Raw genomic sequence first — 21256 nt, 5'->3', positions numbered from 1 at the left:
TAGTCAGAGGGTACTGTGTAGTCAGAGGGTACTGTTTAGTCAGAGGGTACTGTTTGTTTAGGCAGAGGGTACTGTTTAGTCAGAGGGTACTGTTTGTTTAGGCAGAGGGTACTGTTTAGGCAGTGCACTTCCAGAGATAATTTGTAAGTTTCCCTAATCAATATACTTTTTTCTTTTTTAAATATTTATTTTGTGTGTGTGTGTGTGTGTGTGTGTGTGTGTGTGTGTGTGTGTGTATGCACACAGAGGTCAGAAAAGGGCATTGTGTGTGTGTCCCTGTCCAGTGTGGAGCTGGAGTTACAGGTGGTTGTGAGCTGCTGACATAGGTGCTGGGACCAGAACTCCTGGCCAATGAAAGAGCAGCCAGCATTCTTAACTGCTGCAGCTCCTTGGGATGATTTTTTTCTAGTTGTGTGGAATCTTTGTCTAATACAGCAACATTTAGTTCTATGTATAAATCAAATCTTTTTTTTCCCTAGAAAAGAAAGCGAAGAGAGAAAGATGATGATGTTGTAAGCCTTAGCAGCCTTGATCTGAAGGTAAGCCCTGTTGCCATGTAAAGAAAAGCATTTTAATGTGTACAGATAGCACTTTATTCCTATGCTGTGGGAATGATGAGTGTTGAGTTTGGGAGGGGAAAAGGCATTCACTGCATCTTTTTAAATATAAAACAGTATTGTCTACAGATACCCTTTGGTGGTTTGAATGAGAATGCCTCCCGTAGACTCATGTATTCATTCTTAGTCCCGGGTACTAGGCCCTCTTTCTCTCTCCCCCCCCTCCCTCCCTCCCTCCCTTTCTCTCTCTGCTGCCTGCTAATCAGGATGTAAAGCTCTCAGCAACTTCTCAGCACCGCACCTGCCTGCATACCACCATGTTTTTCGCCATGATGAGGGACTAACCCTCTAAAACTATAAGCAAGCACCAATTAAATGTTTCTTATATAAGAATTGCCTTGGTCGTTGTGTCTTTTCATAGCAATAGAATCCTAAGACACCCTCTTTGTGGTTCTTCTTCTTGGTTAAGAATGAGAGGAATAGCGTTCTCAAAACAGTGGTAAGGTGTAAGTAGTAAAGAGCCAGGCATGATCTATGCAAACAAAGAAGGTAGTAGTGGGGATAGTCATAAGAACAAGGGAGCACTACTTCTGGGCTCCAACCCATTGCTGTGAACAAGACTCATCAGAGTTGAAACTTCCCAAGTGTTAAATATTGGATAGGTGCAAATGGAGACTGTGTTCATTTCCCTGCCACCCAGACCTGAATAATCACACAGAAACTGTATTAATTACAACACTGTTTAGCCAAGGGTTCAGGCATATTTCTAGCTAGCTCTTACATCTTCAATTAGCCCATTTCTATTCATTTAGGTGTTGCCACGAGGCCCTGGCTTACCAGTAAGGTTCCAGAGTCTTTCTCCTTTGGCAGCTACATGGCATCTGCCTGATTCCACCTTCTTTCTCCCTGCATTCTTTTTAGTTTTCCTGCCTACCTATATTCTGCCCTGCCATAAGCCAAAGGAGCTTCTTTATTAACCAATGCTAGTAAAACATATTCATAGCATACAGAAGGCAATCCCACATCATCTCCACTTTACTGTCTAAATAAAAAGGAAGACTTTAAATTTAACATAGTAAAAATACATATAGCAAAACAGGTATCAAGGAAGAATTACAGTTACAATATTTAGTCTTTTGAATCTGGCAAAATTAAAGAAAATATTCTATCATCTATTTTATCTTTGTGAGTCTAAAGTTTCATATCTAATATATCTTTGATCATAACTAAGGAAAACTATAACTACCTGTCTTCAACTCCATCAGAGACCTAAGTAAACAGGAAGTACATTATAAGCAACTTCCAAAGATCTAGAAATGACAGGGACATCTCGTTGCCTGGACAGTCACCCAAATTTCTTTTGTAACATTGAGGCATCCATCTTCAGCCTATAGGCTCATAGTATCTGGCAGACTTTTCCTTGAAGCAGAAATTTGAAAGACTATTTCACCTATATTGGCAGTTTACCACTTACTTTCTTCTGTGTCCTGCAGAATGTCTGGAATACTCTTTCGTGAACCAGTAACCCTGAATGATTGTCTTGCCTTCTTCTGGCAAGTTCAGTAGTCATTTTTTTGTGGGTCCTGTGTGTCCAGCTTATACAGTACACCATCAAGCAGTCCAGGCAAGAACAGTGTCTTGCCCAAATGGCTAGTAAACTCCATAAGGAGCCTCTTCAATGCCCATCATCCTCTTGAAGCAGATTGGTGCTGCCAAAAGCAAACATGTCTCACTGCCAAGAAAAGTCTTAAGTTCTTAAATATTTTAAATGCCATATTATCTCTATATATCTAGAAAACGTAACTATAAGTTTGACTATCGTAAATGACTATTAATACATAATTTTTAATTATACATTGCATTTTTAAATGAGCTGTAAAACCTTAATACCTTAAACAAGAGTAGAAATATATATATAAGAAATGGACCTTAGCCGGGCGGTGGTGGCACACGCCTTTAATCCCAGCACTTGGGAGGCAGAGGCAGGCGGATCTCTGTGAGTTCAAGGCCAGCCTGGTCTAGTTCCAGGGCAGGAACCAAAAAGCTACTGAGAAACCCTGTCTCGAAAAAAAAAAGAAAAGAAAGAAAAAAGAAATGGACCTTAAATTTACATCAATAAACCAAGATTTATACCAATGCAAAGTATTCATCTCTGTGATATCTCCCCTTAAAAAAAAAAGAGATTGACTGTGACCATTAACGATTTATACCCAACCCCTTTTAAATGAAAATAAACATATATAAACAATCATTTTGAGAATTTGGGTATAGCTTTCTCCAAACTGCTGTCTGCTCTTTGTTGGGTGAAGTATTTTTAGGGTTCATGGAGACCTTTCAGAGAGTCATGTTCCGTCAAACCACATTAGCCTGGAAGGAATCCACAGGTTTTCATCTTCTGTGGAAACAAAAGCAGAACCTCTTTTCCAAAGTAACATATCCTTAGACTCAAAATTTTTTTTTTTATTTTTTTTTTTGGTTTTTTGAGACAGGGTTTCTCTGTGGTTTTGGAGCCTTAGACTCAAATTTTGAAGTCAAGATACCATATACATATATACATACGTACGTGTGTGTGTGTGTGTGTGTGTGTGTGTGTGTGTGTGTGTTGGTTTAGTTTACCTTAGACTCAAATTTTGAAGTCAAGATACCATATACATACATACGTGTGTGTGTGTGTGTGTGTGTGTGTGTGTGTGTGTGTGTGTTGGTTTAGTTTAACAGCCCCCAGAATCAAATGTCTCTCTGCAGACAAAAAAAAAAAAAATTCGAAGAAAACACAATCCAGAAATACATAATCCAGACTTTGTGTATTCTTCATCTTTTGTTTGTTTGGTTGTTTGGGTTTTTTTGTTTTGTTTTGGGCTTCTCTGTAGCTTCCAAAGCCTGTCATGTAATTAGCTCTTGTAGACCGGTCTGGCCCTGAATTCACAGAGATCCGCCTGCCTCTGCAGGTATAGGCCACCACCTTCTGGCTTTATGTTGCTTTTTTATATTACTTTTACTGTCTCTTTAAAGACTTTGTTTTATTTTTTAAAACTATTTCTTTTTGTAACTGTCTGTGCTCATTTTCCTCTCTCTCCCAAGCCTAAGTACACTTTTTAAACACACTGTGTCTTGTGTAGAGGTCTTTTGTCTGGATCTGTCCTATTGTGTATCTGAAATCTTTTCTGATAAGGAGCACTTTTAAAGTAGTAAGCAGTGTGGTCGTGGTGGTGCTGGAGGCTGGCTCTGCCTCTTTCAGCCTTTTAACAGGGCAGAGGTACGATCACCGCCAGCTCTGGAACTGCTGGGTGGGAGCCGTGCTCACCACCTCAACTCTGGGAAGCAGCGTGCAGCACATAAGCCCCCCCCCCCTTTTTTTTTCAGAGTAAAAGCTAAAACTGCCATGCAGCACACTGCATGGCCTGGAAATGTCTCTGTGACAGCAGGAATAGGCCGTGCTTTCCCTGCTATGCAGGCCCAGCAGACCTGATCCCACCACGTGGAGAGTGCTCAGCCATAGTTGTGCTCTCGGCTACATTTCCTCTAACCCAAGAGGATGTACAAGCACCCAGACAGAAGCGCGCGGCTGGCCACACTGGATAGCCTCGGACATGTGGGCACCGTTATGTAATCAGAGAAAGTACATGTTCATTTCCCAGCCACACAGAAACTATATTGATTACAACACCATTTAGCCAGTGGTTCAGGCATATTCCTAGATAGCTCTTACATATTAAATTACCTCATTTCTATTATTTTATGTTTCACCATAAGGCTCTAACTTACTGGTAAACTAAAGGAGTCTTTCTCCTTCAGCAGCTAAATGCATCTGCTTGATTCCACCTTCTTTTCTCCCTGCATGCCTACTTATATTGTGCTCTGCCATAAGCCATAAGAGCTTCTTTATGAGCCATTACCGGTAAAACATGTTCATACCATACAGAGGGGCATCCCACATCAAGCAGGGTTTTTTTTCTTTAAAACAAAAACTAAGCAAATCTACAAGTCAGAGGTGCCCATGGACTTCAAATATGCATCCAGTAGTAAACTGAAACTCAGTTATATATAAAATACTTAGGTACTCTTTTAATATAAAACTGTTCTAGGTCCAAAGTCTAGTCTCCTTGGAATAAACCAGTTTTTGACAGTCAGTAAATGCTAGGGTGTGGGTAGAGAGTGAAGATGGATGATGTGGACCTGCTTTTGGGGAGTGGGGTTTACTTTTCTTTTTGTCTGTCCAAGTGATTGTTTTTAGTAGCCAGAATAGAAAACCACTTAGTTGGAATATGGCATTTTCAAAATTATCTCTCTAGAAAAACACATTAAAAATGGTATTCTGCCAGCAGCGTTTTGTTTTTGTTTTTGCTAAATGTAATCATGTGTATTATTTGATGCCCGTCCTGTTGCTGGGGTCTGTTTTATTTTATTTACCTCTTTGTTCAGTAATGTAGCCACATAGCCTGATATGTAGTCAGTGATCAGCAAATACCTAACAGATGAATGTATGAAGTAATAAATGTCAGATGAACTAAAACTGTGGTCTCAAGTAGATAGTATGATCATTAGGTTATACGTTTTGGTTTTGGACATCTTTTATTACTAATTTAATATTGATGGCAGTTAAATTTTCATGTTGAAAATTGTTTTTATTCTGTAACTGATTGTTTATTATGTTTCTTCAGATAAAATACCACATAACCATATACATACATATATCTACATATATTTATATATATTATGTTGCTAAAGAGCTTTACTCTTCTATATTATAGGTAAAGGGGTATATGCTTTGCTTTGGGTTTTGTTTTTTGTTTTTTTTTTTAGATTAACTTAATTGCTATGTATACTGTATTCTGCCTGCATGTCTGCCTCCAGGCCAGAAGAGGGCACCATATCTCCTTCCAGATGGCTGTGAGCCTGGTTGCTGAGAATTGAAGTCAGGACCTCTGTGAGAGCTGATGGTGCTCTCACCTCTGCCCCATGCTTTGTTTTGTTTGAAAGGCATTTCTCATTTCTATATTGCTACCAACTAAAAACTCGCCTTTTTCTTTTGACATAAAGTCAAAAGTGGCCATTGACTTTGTTACTAAGGAAGGTTCTCTGGTGAACAATGCTGAGCTGTATTTTTACGTAAGTGTTCTTTAAGTAGAAGAGGTGATTTAAAAACATCTTTGTCCATGTGAATGTTTAGTTCTTTTTATGTTCTTCATATGTAGGGAGCCTGGCTTTGGCTCTTTTAAAAATTTAATTACATTCTGAGTATTAGTATACTCCTCCACTTGGGGATTAAACATAATTAATTATATCCTTTATAAATAATAAATAATAAGTAAATAATAAAATAATACGTAAATGAGAGTTATTTTAAAAACAGGATTATTTTGAATGAAAATAATGTTTTGGCAGCTTTCAACTTAACATTCCAAACACCTCTTTTGATAAATGACCTCTTGGAACCAACCATGGTAAGTAATTTGGTAATATTCCTAGGCACACATATGAATAGTTTTAAGGTAGCTGTCATACAAAAGCTAGGAATTTAGCTACTTTAAATTGATAAATACCCTGTGCCATCTGCCTTTTGATATAACTGATATATCTCTATCATCTTGTACAATACAGAATATTACTGCTCTGTGACAAGGTCCATAAAGTAAAGCCAACTGCTGGTACTAGTGAAGAAAGTAAAGAAGACCTGGAGGTAGATGCAAGAAAATGATGATTCTTAGCCAAAAATAAATAAAAGACTGGTTAAGTTCTGGGAAACTGTTACTGTGCCATCATTACTACCAGTTATATGAAAGTAAATGCATTGTTAAAGCAGCACTGTGAGAAGCTACACTGGCATGTCGATCAGCTAGACAAATGACAGGTGCCTAGTCATGCCAACCCAAACAGCAGTGAGAGGAGCTGCATATGCCTATGGCCAGTAAGAAGATTGAGCCTGAACAAGACAGTTGCACTGATAAATTATGCTCAGGGTTTCAAGATTATCACAAGTCCTTTTCAAACTCTCCAGAAAGAGAGAGAGAAAGTGAAAGACTAAAAGAGAAAGGAAGGGAACACTCCCTAATTCATTCTGAAGCCAGAATTACCCTGATACCAAAGCTGAAGATGATTCAAGAAAAAAATGATAAACGAGTATCTTATAAATATGATCTGTAGCAATTCACAACAAGATACTTACAAAGTAGGTTCAGTCACATATTAAAAGGATTATGTACAATAATAACTATGTGGGATTCACTGCTAGAGAACAAAGTAGGTTCAATAAATAAACCCAGTCCGTGAACACATCAAGTAAGAGAATGAAAGGGAGAGGGCACACAATCCAGGACCTTCCTATTGCTACACCATAATGAGTGGGAAGGATAAATAAACGATATATGCACACAATAGAACATTCAGACGTAAAAATGAAGGTACTTAGGATACATGCTAAACCACAGGCAAACCTTGAAGATACTATCCTAAGGGAATAAGCTGGTGTTCCTGTTTGGAATGATGCTGTATGTCCAGTTTTTAGCATCATGGATCATTGCATCAGGACTAGGATACATAAGCTAAATTATTCTGTTACAGAGTCCTCCTATTCCCTAGCCCTGATTGACACAAAACAAAGCCCCTCTCATTTTGTGACCACTCCCTTGTATCCATCCATATGTGTCTTTCACAGTTTCTTATGTCTAGCTTTTTGGTGTGGCTTCTCAAGCTCCTGACCAATTAGCTTGAATGTTTGCTACTGCTCAGGAGCCTGTAAGAATCTGTGCTTATGCCCCTGTCCTATAGGATGTACAGCTGAGTGTGTACCTTATTGCCCTGTGTCTTAGTTAGGGTTTTATTCCTGTAAAGAGATAACATCATGGCAATTCTTATAAAGGAAAGCATTTCATTGGGGCTGGTGTACAGTTTCAGAGGTTTAGCCTATTATCATCATGGTGGGAAGCATGACGGTGCGCATCAGACATGGTGCTGGAGAAGGAGCTGAGAGTTCTATATCTAGATCAGCCGGGAGCCATCAGGAGGACTGGGAGTCACTAGGCATGGTCTGAGCTTCTGAGACCTCTAAGCCCACCACCTAGTGATGCACTTCCTCCAGCTTCGTCACTCCTACTCCCACAAGGCCACACCTCCTAACAGTGCCACTCTCTGTGGACGTATGGGGGCCGTTTTATTCAGACCACCATACTCAGTCTTCTGGAAGTGCATTCTTAGGCCCGTCTCCTTAGGAATTGCCTCAGTGTATGCAGTGCAGTGGTGGTTTCTGCTCACAGGAACATGGAAGATAACCCACTGAATTGCTGCCCAAGTTTTTATCTCCTGTCAATTTGTTATAGAGAATGGCTGACTACCCCACCGCCAATTACAGTTAAAGTATCAATATACCAGGTTGCATGGTAGCCTGGATCTTGAATTGATATAATTTACCAATATCCTGTACTCTTGCTCAGGCATGATTCCATATGGACTGTAATATAATAGATTGGCGTGACACTTGCCCAGCCTTTAACTTCACTCTGTCTGACACTGTTCCTTGGGGCGTTGCGTCTTTACTTGCTGCGCCAGCACACCAGGAGCTGTTGTAAGTAGCAGTTTTCTTGCTCTGATATCCTAGGGTTTTGTATCCTGGAAGTGCTCCTGATATGGCCAGAGGTATCACCCAGCATTCTTGTCTGCTGTTAACCCAGTAGACTGGATCAGTTGTGCTAGGTTAGCATCCTGTAGTTTAAATCACAGCCTTGGCCTACTACAGAGGTTTCTTTTTCTCAGAGTCCCACTGAAACCTCAAGACTTTGAAAGGAACTTACATTCAACCTTTCAGGCTATCTCATTCTTGGATGAGAGAATTCCCAGGTAGAGCAGATGCCCCTTCTAAAAGATATTGGGTCCTGCCTGCTGCCGTGTTCTAGTAAGTGGTGGATGCCACTTACCACGCCTGTCCTTCAGAGGAGAGAGTCCAGAAAGCCTCGGGCCATTGGCTCTATTTAAACTTACCCAATGGCAGTCTCTGAATTTTCATGACATGCGTTTGATTTCCTAGGGCATCCAGAGCACTTTCTGATTTTTAAACCTTTTTTAGAAAAACTTTTTATTAATTCTTTGTGGATTTCACATCATGCATCCCAATCCCATTCATCTCCCCATCCCTTCATATCTACCCTCTGCCCTTGCAACCTCCCCCCAAAAAATAAAATTTAAAAGAAAAATTAAGAAACAAAAAAAAAAAATCTCTATATGGAAGCTGCAGTGTAGCCAGTGAGTCACACAGTATACCCTTTAGTTCATACATCTTTGCTTGCAAGTGGTCATTGGTCTGGTCTGAGGTCTCTGACTTCTGCTGCACTATCGATACTGGGCCCTCACTGGGACTCTTAGATATCCTGTTGTTGTCTAGTGTCATGGAGATCCTACAGCTTTGGATCTGCAGATCCAGCCTCTTTACATGCTCCAGCAGTTCATGGATAAGGTGGATGTTGGGGTGCACTAACTCATAGCCCTGGTAGCTGGGTTGGTCAGCCCACCAGCTCTCCCTTGTTGTCACCACCCATGCGAACTCTCCAACACTGCCCTGGCTAGCTCACCCAATGCAGCAGGCAACACTGCCCTGGCTAGCTCACCCAATGCAGCAGGCAACACTGCCCTGGCTAGCTCACCCAATGCAGCAGGCAACAAGGAGTGGGGCCAGTTCTCCTGCTCCCACTCCCTCGGGGCCAGCTCTGCTGCTTTTGCCCAGGTGAGGTGCAGAGCCCGCTTTCCCAAATGCTGCAGTTGGTGAGGGGCAGGGCCAGCTCTTCCGTTTTTATGCCCCTGAGGCCAGCTCCCCTGCTTGCCTCAAGTGGCAAGGGAGGACATCTTTCCCTCACATATGCCACCGTGTAGCATATGAGGGAAGGGTGGGGTCATCTCTCCTGCTCTCACACCCTCAGGGCCAGCTCACCTGCACCCCCCTCCAGCAGGGACATCTCTAATACGCTGCCCAGCCACAGGGCAGGGCCAGCTCTCCTGCCTGCCACAGGTGGCTACTAAGCCTTTTTAATATTGATGCTATTGGCATAGTAGACTAACATAATGTTTGTGTACTATCCATGTCACTGCAAAATCTGTGGCAGGCAACAAAACAACCTCAGAACATGAAAGAAAATATGAACTGCTGTCCTTCCCTCATAAAAACTAATTGCTTGTGGTCATCCATACGAATGGAGGTTCCAAGAACACAGAGTAGATTAATAATCATAGACCAAATGCCAAAGGATCTGTCCCAGTAAGACTGAGCATTTTGCACATGGGTGGAGTAAGAAATAGCACATAAGTTTACCATGATTTACTGTTATTCACCACATTCCCACAAGAAGCACGAATTAGTTGATTGTTTATAGAGGGAGCCACCATGGCAACAGTTAGTTCCTTAGCTAATGGCTGTTCTCTGTCCATTCCTAGTGTGCAGTACTGCTTCAGATCTTAGTCTAAAGGTAGAGACTGAAGTGTCAAGGGCTTTGAAGTTGGCTATTGTCACCATGATTCTGAAACATTAGGAAGGATCTTCTAAATATTTATTCAGGACTTTTAAAAATTAATAAAAGCCAATTCTGCAACTCATAAAACTACCATTGGCCCTCTATTCATTTGTTCCCACTTTTACATGGTCTTACCTCTCCCTCAGTAGTGCCTCACATCTCGATCCAGTCCTTACCACAACTGTGTCATTGATGATCCCTAGGTGTCTTAACCTGGGATCCCTCCATGAATATTAATCAGCTGACAGGTGGTCGGTCTTGAGATGTGTTCACAGGTAATAGGATGGGGCAGCGAGGCAGGAGACTGCACATGCAATGTGTGTGATTAAGCTAATGACCACACTAGGCAGAATTGTTCTTGCTGGGACACACTGAAGAGCCATGTAAGAGGCACCACAGAATTGTTTTCTCCAGGAACTAAAGAGAAGCTCTTATTAGCCACCAGCTCCTAATGCGTTAGTCAGCAGTGCCCTCCGTGTCATCTGTTCCTCATACCCCGTGCACAAATTGCACACAGCAGCATTGCGTAAGCACAAGTGGACACAAGCAGTATATAATGCAGGTGAGGCTTGATGCTGTGAGGAAGCTAGGGCTGAAGACACAGCAGCCTGGGTCATGGGGCCCTAGCGCTAGGCTCAGAGGAAATGGGAGGAATCCAGCATCTTAATGCATAAGAAGACCTACTGGGCCAGCAAGATGACTCAGGAAGTAAAGGCACTTGCCACTCAAGCCAGATAACTTGAGTTTGATCCCCTGAACCTATGGCAGAAAGAGAGAAGCAAACCCTAAAATTGTTTTTTTGGCTTCTGCACCCATACTTGGGAGCACACAAGTATCATACATACAGAATTATAAAAGATTTCAAAACAAGAGTAAGAGATGACATATTTTACTAGAAATTGTTATCGTGTATATCTGAGACAAAGTCACCATTAACAGCATATGTGCCCATTTCGTTTGCTGTTTGTGTTGTCATTACAAAGAACAAGATACAAACATGTTTTGGACTGTCTTGTTTAGTAGCGCTTAATTGATTCCAACAGAGCTTTTTCCTGAAGCAACATTCTTAGTAAAGCTTGGATACACTCAGTCTTTTTAATCCACTGATTTTTTTTTAAACAAATACACAAATAACTCATTTCTTTCATATTCATCTGCCCTTTTTTGTTTGTAGCTTGTTCACACTTTGGAACACTAGTCTCAAAAGTTCCCGTTAGTTGATTGGTGCTTCCTTTTTAAGTAAGATTTTAAGTGTTATTTTTAACTTATCTATTTTAGCCAGATAAATGGTAGATGTTGGTAATTTTAACTCTAGACATTTAAAATGGAACATCTCCCTACAGTAAGAAAAGGTCCAAAAGTATTTCTTGTGACCTGTAGAATGTGTTTCATACACCATACAGTATTTAAATATGTTTTAGTAATATAAACATACAAGCCACATGAGGGATGGAGGTATAAATTTAGTTGATATGCATATTTTTTTCAAAAGAAAAATTTGTTGATGTAATCATCTGTGTTATGTGATTACCAAGTTCAGAAAAGCAGGTTGCTTCTGCATTTCACAGTATTTCCTATAGAGGGCAGCAGATAACTTAGTTGGTCTTTGGCTAGCTGTGACAAATGCTCTCCAACTTGGCTTGCTTCAGATAAAAGAAAATGGAAACAGTATTTACAGCAAAAAGTAGTGGTTCCTTTCAAGATTGAGTTTACTTCTTGACTCTGTTTTTAACATTACATGTGGGAGGGATGTAAGCACACCTAACAGTCCCTTTCTGTCGAGAGTCGATACAGGGTGACCTTTCTCTTTGCCCTCTCCATCCAGGCAGAGCAAAGACTATAACTAAGCCTTAGAAACCAGTCATTTTATCAGAAACTTGATCCTGTTCACCAGACTCTGTTGTTATTTCTAGAGAACTCAGTGTTAAGTTTTAAGTTTACAGATCTTATTTCCCATACAAGGAAAATTCAACCAGCTTGCACCTCCATGGTGCCATCATTCAAGAACTATGAAATACTTGCTATTGGCAGCCTGATAAGGCACGAGCGTTGGTTGAAATAAGACCTCTCCTAAAGTTAAACAACTAGAATTTTCTGTGTCTGCCCTGCTATTGTAAATCACCTAATGTGCCCGTCTTTGCCTTTGGTCTCTTCCTCTGTAAGGTATTGGCAATTATTAAATGAACATCAGTATGGAACTGAATTAAAGCTGATGCTTTCTAGATACTTTGTAGGTACAAGAACATATGCTAAGGATTTTGTGTATGCCCCCTTGTCTGAAAGGCACACCATAACAGAGTCCAACAGGAGCAGCTCTCTCCAGGCACTGAGTCACCAGACACCTTCAGACAAGCTTCTTAAGTTAAAATTCCCATCTTCCCAGTCTTTCAGATGATGGCAGGGGTTAGAGTTTTGTAGCATTATTAACTAAAGTTGCATGCATAGAGCTATAGGGCAGGACCATGAAGGCCCCTCCTGTTCATCACCGCTTTTCAGTTTGCCCCTTGAGTAAACTGAGGAGAGTGGGTTAGTAATCTTTGCCAGGTGAACGCGTGCATGTCTACATTGTGCCCGTGGGAATGGTACCTCACTGTCTTGCTCATGGTTAGACCATAAACTTGCACATTTAAAATGAGACTGAGCCAAGAGGTTTTGCTGTTGTTTTGTTTTAGAGCGGTCTGTTACTGCTGGATCCTATTTGCTCTATGTAGACTTTCTGTTTGCGACTTGGGTCTTTGCCTCTTGAGTCCCCAGCTGAAAGAAGGAAAGGAAAGCTATCCTTTCCCCTCCTTATCTTGGCCATACTTCAGACAGAACAAATGGAAAAACAGTTTCGAGAAGACATTGGGTAAGAGACCCATGTGAACTCCCTGGCCTTCTCTTTCCTAACTCTTAGTGCACTTCACCCTCTACTCCCTCCTGAGACTCTCTGTCCATAGGATTGGCCTCACTTGCATTGTTTCTTAACTGATGAGGCTAACAGAACCAGACTACTCAGTGGGTCCTGGCCTAAACTATTTAATTAGCTCAAAGAACTTAAACAGACCTTTGACATTACCTCAAAGTCCACAATCTCCAGGCACCTTCGAGTGGTGCTTATAGAAGCATCTTATAGAAAAAGTCATCCAGCTTTAAAGCCAAGCACATGCCACCCAGATATAACCAAGTAACGAGTGGATGGCAGACGATAGCAGTCTCCACCACTCCAAGGTTCAAACATTTCAAAACTACAAGATAACATCATCTTGTGAGAAACTCATGGTTGCCTGGATATGGTAGCACAGGGCTGTGATCCAGCACTCACTCAGGAGACAGAGGCAGAGCCTGATATACACAGTGTGTTCCAGGCCAGCCGTGGCTGCATAGTGTGACCCTGTCTCAGGAAAACCACATTGGTAGCCTCGGGGATAGCAATGGCCCTTTCTAACTGGGGTGGCACTAGGCTGTAGGTTCGTCAGCCCTAGTCTCGTGCTCACTATTTGCCACTCATTCTTCACCTCCCCCAATTTACCCATGTCCCTACTGACAGATCCCTTGAGACCCTCAGTAAAGATCCCTGGGTCTTTTCCTTCCTTTAACCTCTCCTTATGGTTAGCACTGTTTATTCCCCTGCTTTCTTGCTGTCTCTCACATCCATCTGTGGAATTCTCTTTCCCTTGGTTCATTCCTCTGGTGTTATATCATTTGGATGTGTTCTTTTCATCCGGACTTTTCCAGCGTAAATCTATGCAAACCTCTTTTCTCAGTCCCAAATGCTGGCTGAATAGCCTCACTTGCATGCTCTTCTGTTCTTGTGAACACTCATATGTTCACTGTTCTTCAGGTGCAGTGTCTCAAATGAAATTAACATTGTTGTGGGCAATCATTGTTTGACATCTTGCATGTATCCATTCTTTCCCAGTACCCCAGCCTTAGGCAGAGGTCTTGGCATCGCCTTTTGAGCTTTGCCTTGTTTCCCCAGTCAACTTTTAGCCACACAGATATTAGCAACCTGGCTCCCAGCAAAGGCATTTTGCCGTCTGTTGTTAGCCTGTGGCCTTGTAGGGTCTGTCTCTCATCCTTACACTCTTACTCTAACCTGTGTGAAGCAGCACAGAATTCAGGCCCCATAGAAACACCGCCTTACACCTTTTCCCTGGGAGCTTTCCCACCCGCCTGTCAGCTCAGAGCGTTGCCGCAAGTGGCGCTTGCTAGATAGCTGCACAGCTTTCTTGGAACTTGCAAAAGCTTCCTTCCTTCTATCCATCCCTCTTCATGTGACCTGCCTTTTGCCTTTACACAGTGGGATCTCAGCTACAAAGCGTACATTTTATCAACCAAGTACCTAGAATAGTGCCTTTTTCACACAAGTTATTTTACGCTTGTAAATACTAAGAAAAATAGCTTTGCAGATTGCTAGCATGTGATATTAGCACGCTGTTAGGATGAGCCTGCTCTGCAAAGCAAGTACACAAGAAAGTCTCCTTCAACTTAGGACCAACCTTGAGAAATGTTGCCCTTCCATAAAGGAAAGTCTTTGCAAAGTCAGAGCCTTGCCTCTCCTGTGTGACCTCATCTCCAAGGGGCCCTTATCAAATGCAAGGCTTTGTAATGGTTCTTTTGGCACTATTAGAGCCACATCAAGATAAGTTTAGGAAAAATAAAAATCTCTCACACCAAGTTCTTAAAATTTTTGAAACAAACAAATGTCTTGTGGTAGACATTCTGAACCTGAAAATCTTAACTGACCCAGTATCCCCAGGACCGGGGCATTCCAGCAGGAATAGAGTGAACTGGGAGTGTCCGCTGTATTTGCGCGTGTCAGCCCTGGGGGGCAGGGTGGGGGCAGGAACTACTTTAGTTTTCAGTTGACTTTCTTTGCACAAAGTAACGGATTCACTGTGATATTTTCATACTTTCCTCTCCCATTACTCTTTCCCCCATGCTCCCTCTCGCTGACCACCATGGGAACCGTGTTCTAAGAAGCGGGTAGTTTTACAGTTGCTCATATGCCTGCACTGCTGGGAAATTAGACTCTTTACTACATAGTTTTTAAACCCAGAACTCTTTGCTACATAGTTTTTTAACCTGTACTTAGTTTTTTCCAAGGCATTAGTTTTAGGAAAGAGTGTCCCTGTCTCTAACAGTGCTGGAGAAGTAACTGAGGTAGGTTCCTAGGTCTCCTGTGGGCTTCAGCTCTTCCCGAACAAAAAGTTCCAGGGCCTTTTTGAGTCAAAGCAACCTGCACGGCTCAGGCAGCAGCCTAGGTGCGCCCCTCTGGCAGTTATCTGGAGTCACGTGGCGCCTGGCCCCGCCCCGGAGTCCTGAGGTCTGCGTGCGTGCTCGCTGCCTTAGCAGAAGCACGGAGCTCCACCGCGGGTAGGAGGCATGGGCGCATGGCTGCCGGGCCAGGCTGAGCACTGGGAAGAAAAGCCCGGGCGCCTTGGAGGTACTGCCCTGTGGGGCTGACTCTCAGGGGGACTAACCCGAAAGGTTTGAAGGGACACTTATAAAGCATGGTGGCTCATGATGAGATCGGAGGTCTTCTGCCCATTAAAAGGACCATCCGAGTCCTGGATGTTAATAACCAGCCCTTCAGAGAGCAGGAGGTAAGAAAAACAGATCTGCAAAACTTCTAAGACTTTAAAATTTTACTTTAAACTTTTAATCGTATTAAATCTTAAAATGTGTAACTTTTTAAGCAAGCCTGAAATGTGTTTAGGAACTGTGGTCTATGTTTAGGCAGCTTTTTTGTACGTAACATCGCTAGATTGTGTACTGCTTACATACAAAGAAGATTTAAAATACATATACGTCGCTGAGTAAACATTTCTCATGTTTGATATGGCTGTGCTTTTATGAGTTGTCTTTGTTTTTAACTTACATTACTAAGTCTAAGGGACCGCTTTAGGGGAGGAAGTAAAAATAAGAATATTTTCCTCTCGACACTGGTGGACAAGTGAGTAAAGCCTGTCCCGGGATTCGTGTTCCTTTTCCTTTCCACACGTACTTAGTTCAGTTTGCCCTGTGCCCTTCTTCTGAAAGAAGATTCAAGCCAGTGGAACCCTGACGCTCAGCCTGCCTTGCTTTGAAATCATTTTGACTTTCAAAAGTCTCTATGAACGTTTATGAAAAAAGTTATCTTATGCATTTTATGTAATCTTAGCAGTTGATTGTGTCTCTCGGTGTCCTGCTGCCTGCTCACTTACGTGGTAGAAATGGTTATGGGTTCAACTAAACAACAAATCTCTTAATGGCAGTGATGTTTTTTGCCAAAATAGATGTAATTGTCCGTTTTAAGCAGGAGCAGTTTGTTTTGTGTCTCAGGGAAGCTGTTTGTTATACATACATTTGGGGTATTAAACTACCATCTTCAGAAAATGGCTTTATTTGGGGGCTGATAGTGAGTTTTGTTATTTGGTTTTGGATTGTACTTACGTTTTATAAGATGAATAAGCATTTTCTTGGAAGAGAATGTGCTTCTTACAAGGACATGACTGGAAATACTCAAAGTAGCTATCTTTTGGGCCATCAAGGATGAGCCTTTTGGTTAGTGAGACGCAGTGTTCTCCTCGCCCCTTTAATTGGAGCATTAAGATCACCAGGGATGGGGTTCAGACTTTAGAGCTGTCAACACAGCCTTAATGACTTGAGTGTAAAGAGAGGATGCTGTGTGATCAAATGTTGGCTTCATCTTTCTCAAAAAAAAAAACAAAAACAAAACTTTTTTTATTCTTTTTCTGGTTTTAAAGTACTTGCCAAATGAGAAATTATGTATAAGCAATCCTAAAAGAATAAAGCGAGATACATTCTTTTTAAAGTTTTATTTGGCTCTAAAATATGCCCAGTAATGGCATCATTAGGTAAAAAACTTTACAAAAGCCCACTTCACGAAGGGTTTCATCCAGGCTGCTGTGTTTATAGAGATACATCCCAGTCAGACTTTAAAGGAGACTTCATTTTCTGTTTATAGACACTCAGAAAATATTTTAGCACATAAAGTGAGTGGAGGTGAATTGTGAAAATCAGTAACTTAAAAGCCCAGGGTCAGGCAGATTTCTCTGGCTGTCTAAACTAGATAGTTGGTTAAAGATTAACCTGTGTAAACAGAATAGACTTCTGAGAGCAGTGTTTTTCCCTTCCAAGTGAACTTAGCCCTCATAAAAGGTTGCCCACAGAAGTTCCTTGAGGGTAAGCCTCCTTAACACTCTTAGGTTCCCAGATTTGCTGCTTGTCTTGAGGGGAGAGTGTATGGTGTCAGTGTCCATGGATGTCTTTAAGCTGTTTATGTTTGCTGTAATGAGCTTCCAGTACTCCAAGCAAGTCGTCACCACCATTATATAATTAAGCCTTGCCTTTGGAGTTGTGGGTGTGGGTGTGTCTGTGTGTCCCTATGTGTGGGTGCCTGTGGGTGTGCACTTTTATCATCTCCAGATGTCTCTGCTGGGTCCTGTCTATAGGGAGAGGTGAGTGTGGGTTTAACAACACTTATAATACAGATGTTCATGTCCTTAATAAATGCATATAACTAAAGTGGTTCTCTTGGACCTGTAGAAGAAAAACTACTTTTGCTTGTGATTTACACAGTTCACGTTATAACCCATGTTCCTAAAGATAGGGATTTTTGTCCCTGCTGTTGTGGTGACTCTTGAGTTCCTAATCCATTTCACTTCTCCACAAAAACTCTTATGTTTGCTCTTTTCTTCAAACAGTATCTGTATCCTGAAACTTAACAGTAGGCCATTTCCAGTGTTACACTTTACCTTTCATTAAAGTTTTTCTTTATTTGAGTAGGAGTCCCCAAGTGGTTGTTCCACCATGTTTGCCATTTTTGTTTGCATGTTTTATTTTGTTTTGTTTTTTCTCAGGTCACCCAGGCTAGGCCAGGTTTTCTAGAACTCTTGGCAATCTGTCCAAACCCACCAAGTATAATATACTTCCTTATAAATCATTTTAGACTTTACAGACTGAATAATGACATCCTTTATAAAGAAGAGAGATTGTATCTAGTTTTAAAGAACTATGAATATGTTTAGCCTAAAGAAATGCATGAGCAAAATCTGTATAAATTATAAACTATAAATGTGTTTTTACATCAATCAACATGTTGTTACCTAAGTCTAAATGTTCTAAGTCTCTAGTGAGAGGACGCCTGCCTGACACTCACAGGGCCTGGGTTAGTCCTCAGCACAGTAATAATCATAATTATGCCTCCTTCACTTTAAACATGATAGAACTTTTCATTACTAAGAAATTAGTAATTTTACAGTAACTAGTCTTATAAAGATAAGAATCTATCAGTAATTTTATTTAGTACTATAATATCAAAAATCCCTTTCCTCTTTGTTACACGGACTTTTACTTTCTGACTCCCTGGGAGGTGCACCTTTCTAAGGACCTTCCACTGGAAATTAAAGATTTGGTGATTTACTGGGAAGTGAAATTTTTATGCTTTGAACGGGGAAGAGGTGCTAACCTCGGCTTCCCAAAGCACAAGAGAGTCGTGGCAGCTGCTTTGTGTCTGGTTAATGTTGGCATATCTTGCTTTGTGAGGTAATTCTATCTCCATTCAAACAGGAGACTCTTTGTGCTGTCTTTACTAAATGGAAAGGAATGCCTCAAGCTGCCCCTGCACACGCGTGTGTCACTCAGTCAGCACAGATGTGTGCTGCAGACATTCACACATGTCCTCCGTCATGCAGTGTGTGCCATTTCACTACACGTCTGAAAGGCTTCTTTCTCAGCTCATCGTGGTTTTATAGTTTACATTTTGCTTCGCAGTTAGTATTTGGAGGAGGGAGGGAGTGGTTTCCAACTCTGTCTCTTAAAGCCTCCAAAGTTGAATTCCCTTTGAAGTCTCTTGGGTCATTGGCGTTGCTTTCTGTGTGTGTGCCCACATGCCGCTTGGGCTGTTTGACTCATTTAAGTTCCTACCTACTTTCAAACTTTTCTCCCAGTTCGTTCTTACATTATAAGGTTATTTTTATACTTTTTAATTTAATGATGATCTCTTTTTGAGACAGGGTCTCTAACCCTGCTAGCCTACAACTCTCTTTGTAAACCAAATTTGCCTTGAACTCAAAGAGATCTACCTGAGTCTACCTCCCAAGTGTTAGAGTTAAGGGTGTACACCACCATGCCTGGCCTTGGTGATCTTAATGTAATTTTAAATTATCCTTCTGAACTCTCACCAAAATTATTTTATCATGTGTGACACTTAAAAGGTCCCATATGCAAACAATGTATGCTCCCCCTGCAGATCCCCTTATTGGGAGTTCCTTATTTCGGTGACTGTCTAAAGTCATCTGATGGTATGTTCCATGTGTCTCACACTAACTTTGTGAAGTTTAGAAATCTATGAATATTAATGCATATTTGCTATGCGATATTTTAAAGGCTTTGCTGGTTCTTAGCCCAGACAAGCGAGGCTCTGGCTGGGCCATTACAAGAGCTGGAGCCAGGATTCTAGGCCTGTCCAAACCTAGGAGTCCTTTGAACCTCCCCTCTGCCTGGGCTTGAGCATTCTTTGACCTAATTCAGTGTCAGACATGTTTAAAGGTGATCCTCCAGCTAAAGTAGTTAAGAATGGAATCATACAATACTGGGACAGGAATGAGACATTGGTTTTCTTAAGCTGTTGTTATTTGGTATTGTTCTAGTTTAACATGAAGAACAACAGTCATTTTTGTAGTTCCCTGTCTCCCTGTCTTATACAAACACTGTTTTGTAAGAGGGTTTAATTTTGTCTGGGCTTGTATGAAATCATTACACCTCAACACATATTTATTGTAATCTGTTTTGTTTTCCCAGGAACCAAGCAATAAAAGAGTTCGGCCTCTAGCTCGGGTCACATCCTTGGCAAACTTAATCTCTCCCGTCAGAAATGGAGCAGTCAGGCGCTTTGGTCAAACCATACAGGTAAAAAGGAGAAGGAAGAGTGTGCTTAGGACGCTTTTTATAGACGCCTACAATTTGTTTTCCTTTGAGCTGTACAAACATGTTTGCATTGTTATACATCTTACCAGAGCAGTGTTTGTATAAGCTCTGTTCACTTGGATCCTTTGTCAAAGGCTCCTCTGAGACCATTTTAATTCCCCAAAACTAACTGGAGTTGATAAGTAGTTTTGCCTGTTAGATTAAAACTTAAATGATGCTTTACATACTGAAATATTCTCAAAAAATGTGTTTTAATTTGTTATAATGTGTTTTTTATTTAATATAGGATAATTGTTGTAGCCTCCAAATCTCATTTTCTTTTTCATTTGCCTCTTTTAAGTCATTTACCCTTCGTGGTGACCATAGATCCCCAGCCTCTGCCCAGAAGTCATTCAGCAGGTCTACGGTCCCAACACCCACCAAGAGAAGAAGTAGTGTGCTATGGTCGGAGATGCTAGACATCAGTATGAAGGAGTCCCTGACCACTCGAGAGATCAAACGTCAGGAGGTATGCTGGCACTCAGTACCCAAACCGTGTTTACTGAGTTACACCAAGAAAGAAAAGAGTTTTTAAATGAATGTCTTGCCAGAAGAAATAGAAGCTAATTTTCTTATTTAAGCAATTGTTCATAGCCACCCAGTCTGTAACAATTTGTAACAGCAACTCTGGTGGGTAAATGATAGAAAAAATTGCAAATTTACTTGAGAGTGCATCTTGAACTAGAATTTTCAGACCAGGTCTCTTTAAAAGAGCTGTTTAAAACATCAAGCACTGTAAATATTAATTGCATCATTTTCATTTCTGACTTCTTGTGTTTCTGGATGTTTTTAGGCAATATATGAATTGTCCCGAGGCGAACAGGACTTAATCGAGGACCTCAAGCTTGCTAGGAAGGTCAGTAGGCATTTGACATGTGCCAGTCTTACAAATGACATTTCACAGCTTCTAGAGGGTGGTTTCTTAACCTTTAAAGTGGAAAGTAAAAGCATTTTACTGCTGAATACATCTCTGACTTGAGATTGAAACACAGCTTTTCAAATGTGACCTCTAGTAAGCCTTTAGGGATGAACATAACTGAAGTCTCTCCAAAACTATGTCGTTGCTATGTAGTTACTAGGGTGTACTCAAGGACGGGTTGCTCAAGTGTTTTCTATGCCCATTCTTTACGTGATGCTTTCTTCCCCTCTAATAGGCCTACCATGATCCCATGTTAAAGTTGTCTATCATGTCAGAAGAGGAACTCACACATATATTTGGTGATTTGGACGCTTACATACCTCTGCATGAAG

The 21256-nt window shown here is 41.2% G+C and overlaps 1 protein-coding gene across 1 annotated transcript in view; it reads left to right on the top strand.

Annotated features, from left to right (window-relative positions):
• The window catches only part of Net1 (neuroepithelial cell transforming 1), a gene marked incomplete at its 3' end in the record, with an annotated part of 33603 nt that extends 12348 nt beyond the window's left edge, over positions 1-21255 (top strand). The window contains exons 3-7 of the mRNA XM_013349030.2: positions 480-539; positions 19841-19948; positions 20307-20474; positions 20799-20861; positions 21160-21255. Of these exons, the coding sequence (XP_013204484.1) occupies positions 480-539; positions 19841-19948; positions 20307-20474; positions 20799-20861; positions 21160-21255 (495 nt within the window). The remainder of the gene's footprint in view (positions 1-479; positions 540-19840; positions 19949-20306; positions 20475-20798; positions 20862-21159) is intronic.
• Between the last annotated feature and the right edge of the window lies 1 nt (position 21256).

This window comes from Microtus ochrogaster, chromosome 16 (assembly GCF_000317375.1).
Source record: "Microtus ochrogaster isolate Prairie Vole_2 chromosome 16, MicOch1.0, whole genome shotgun sequence".
Classification (NCBI taxonomy): domain Eukaryota; kingdom Metazoa; phylum Chordata; class Mammalia; order Rodentia; family Cricetidae; genus Microtus; species Microtus ochrogaster.
Note: the sequence above shows the minus strand (reverse complement) of the source record. Positions and strands in the feature narration are given on the sequence as shown.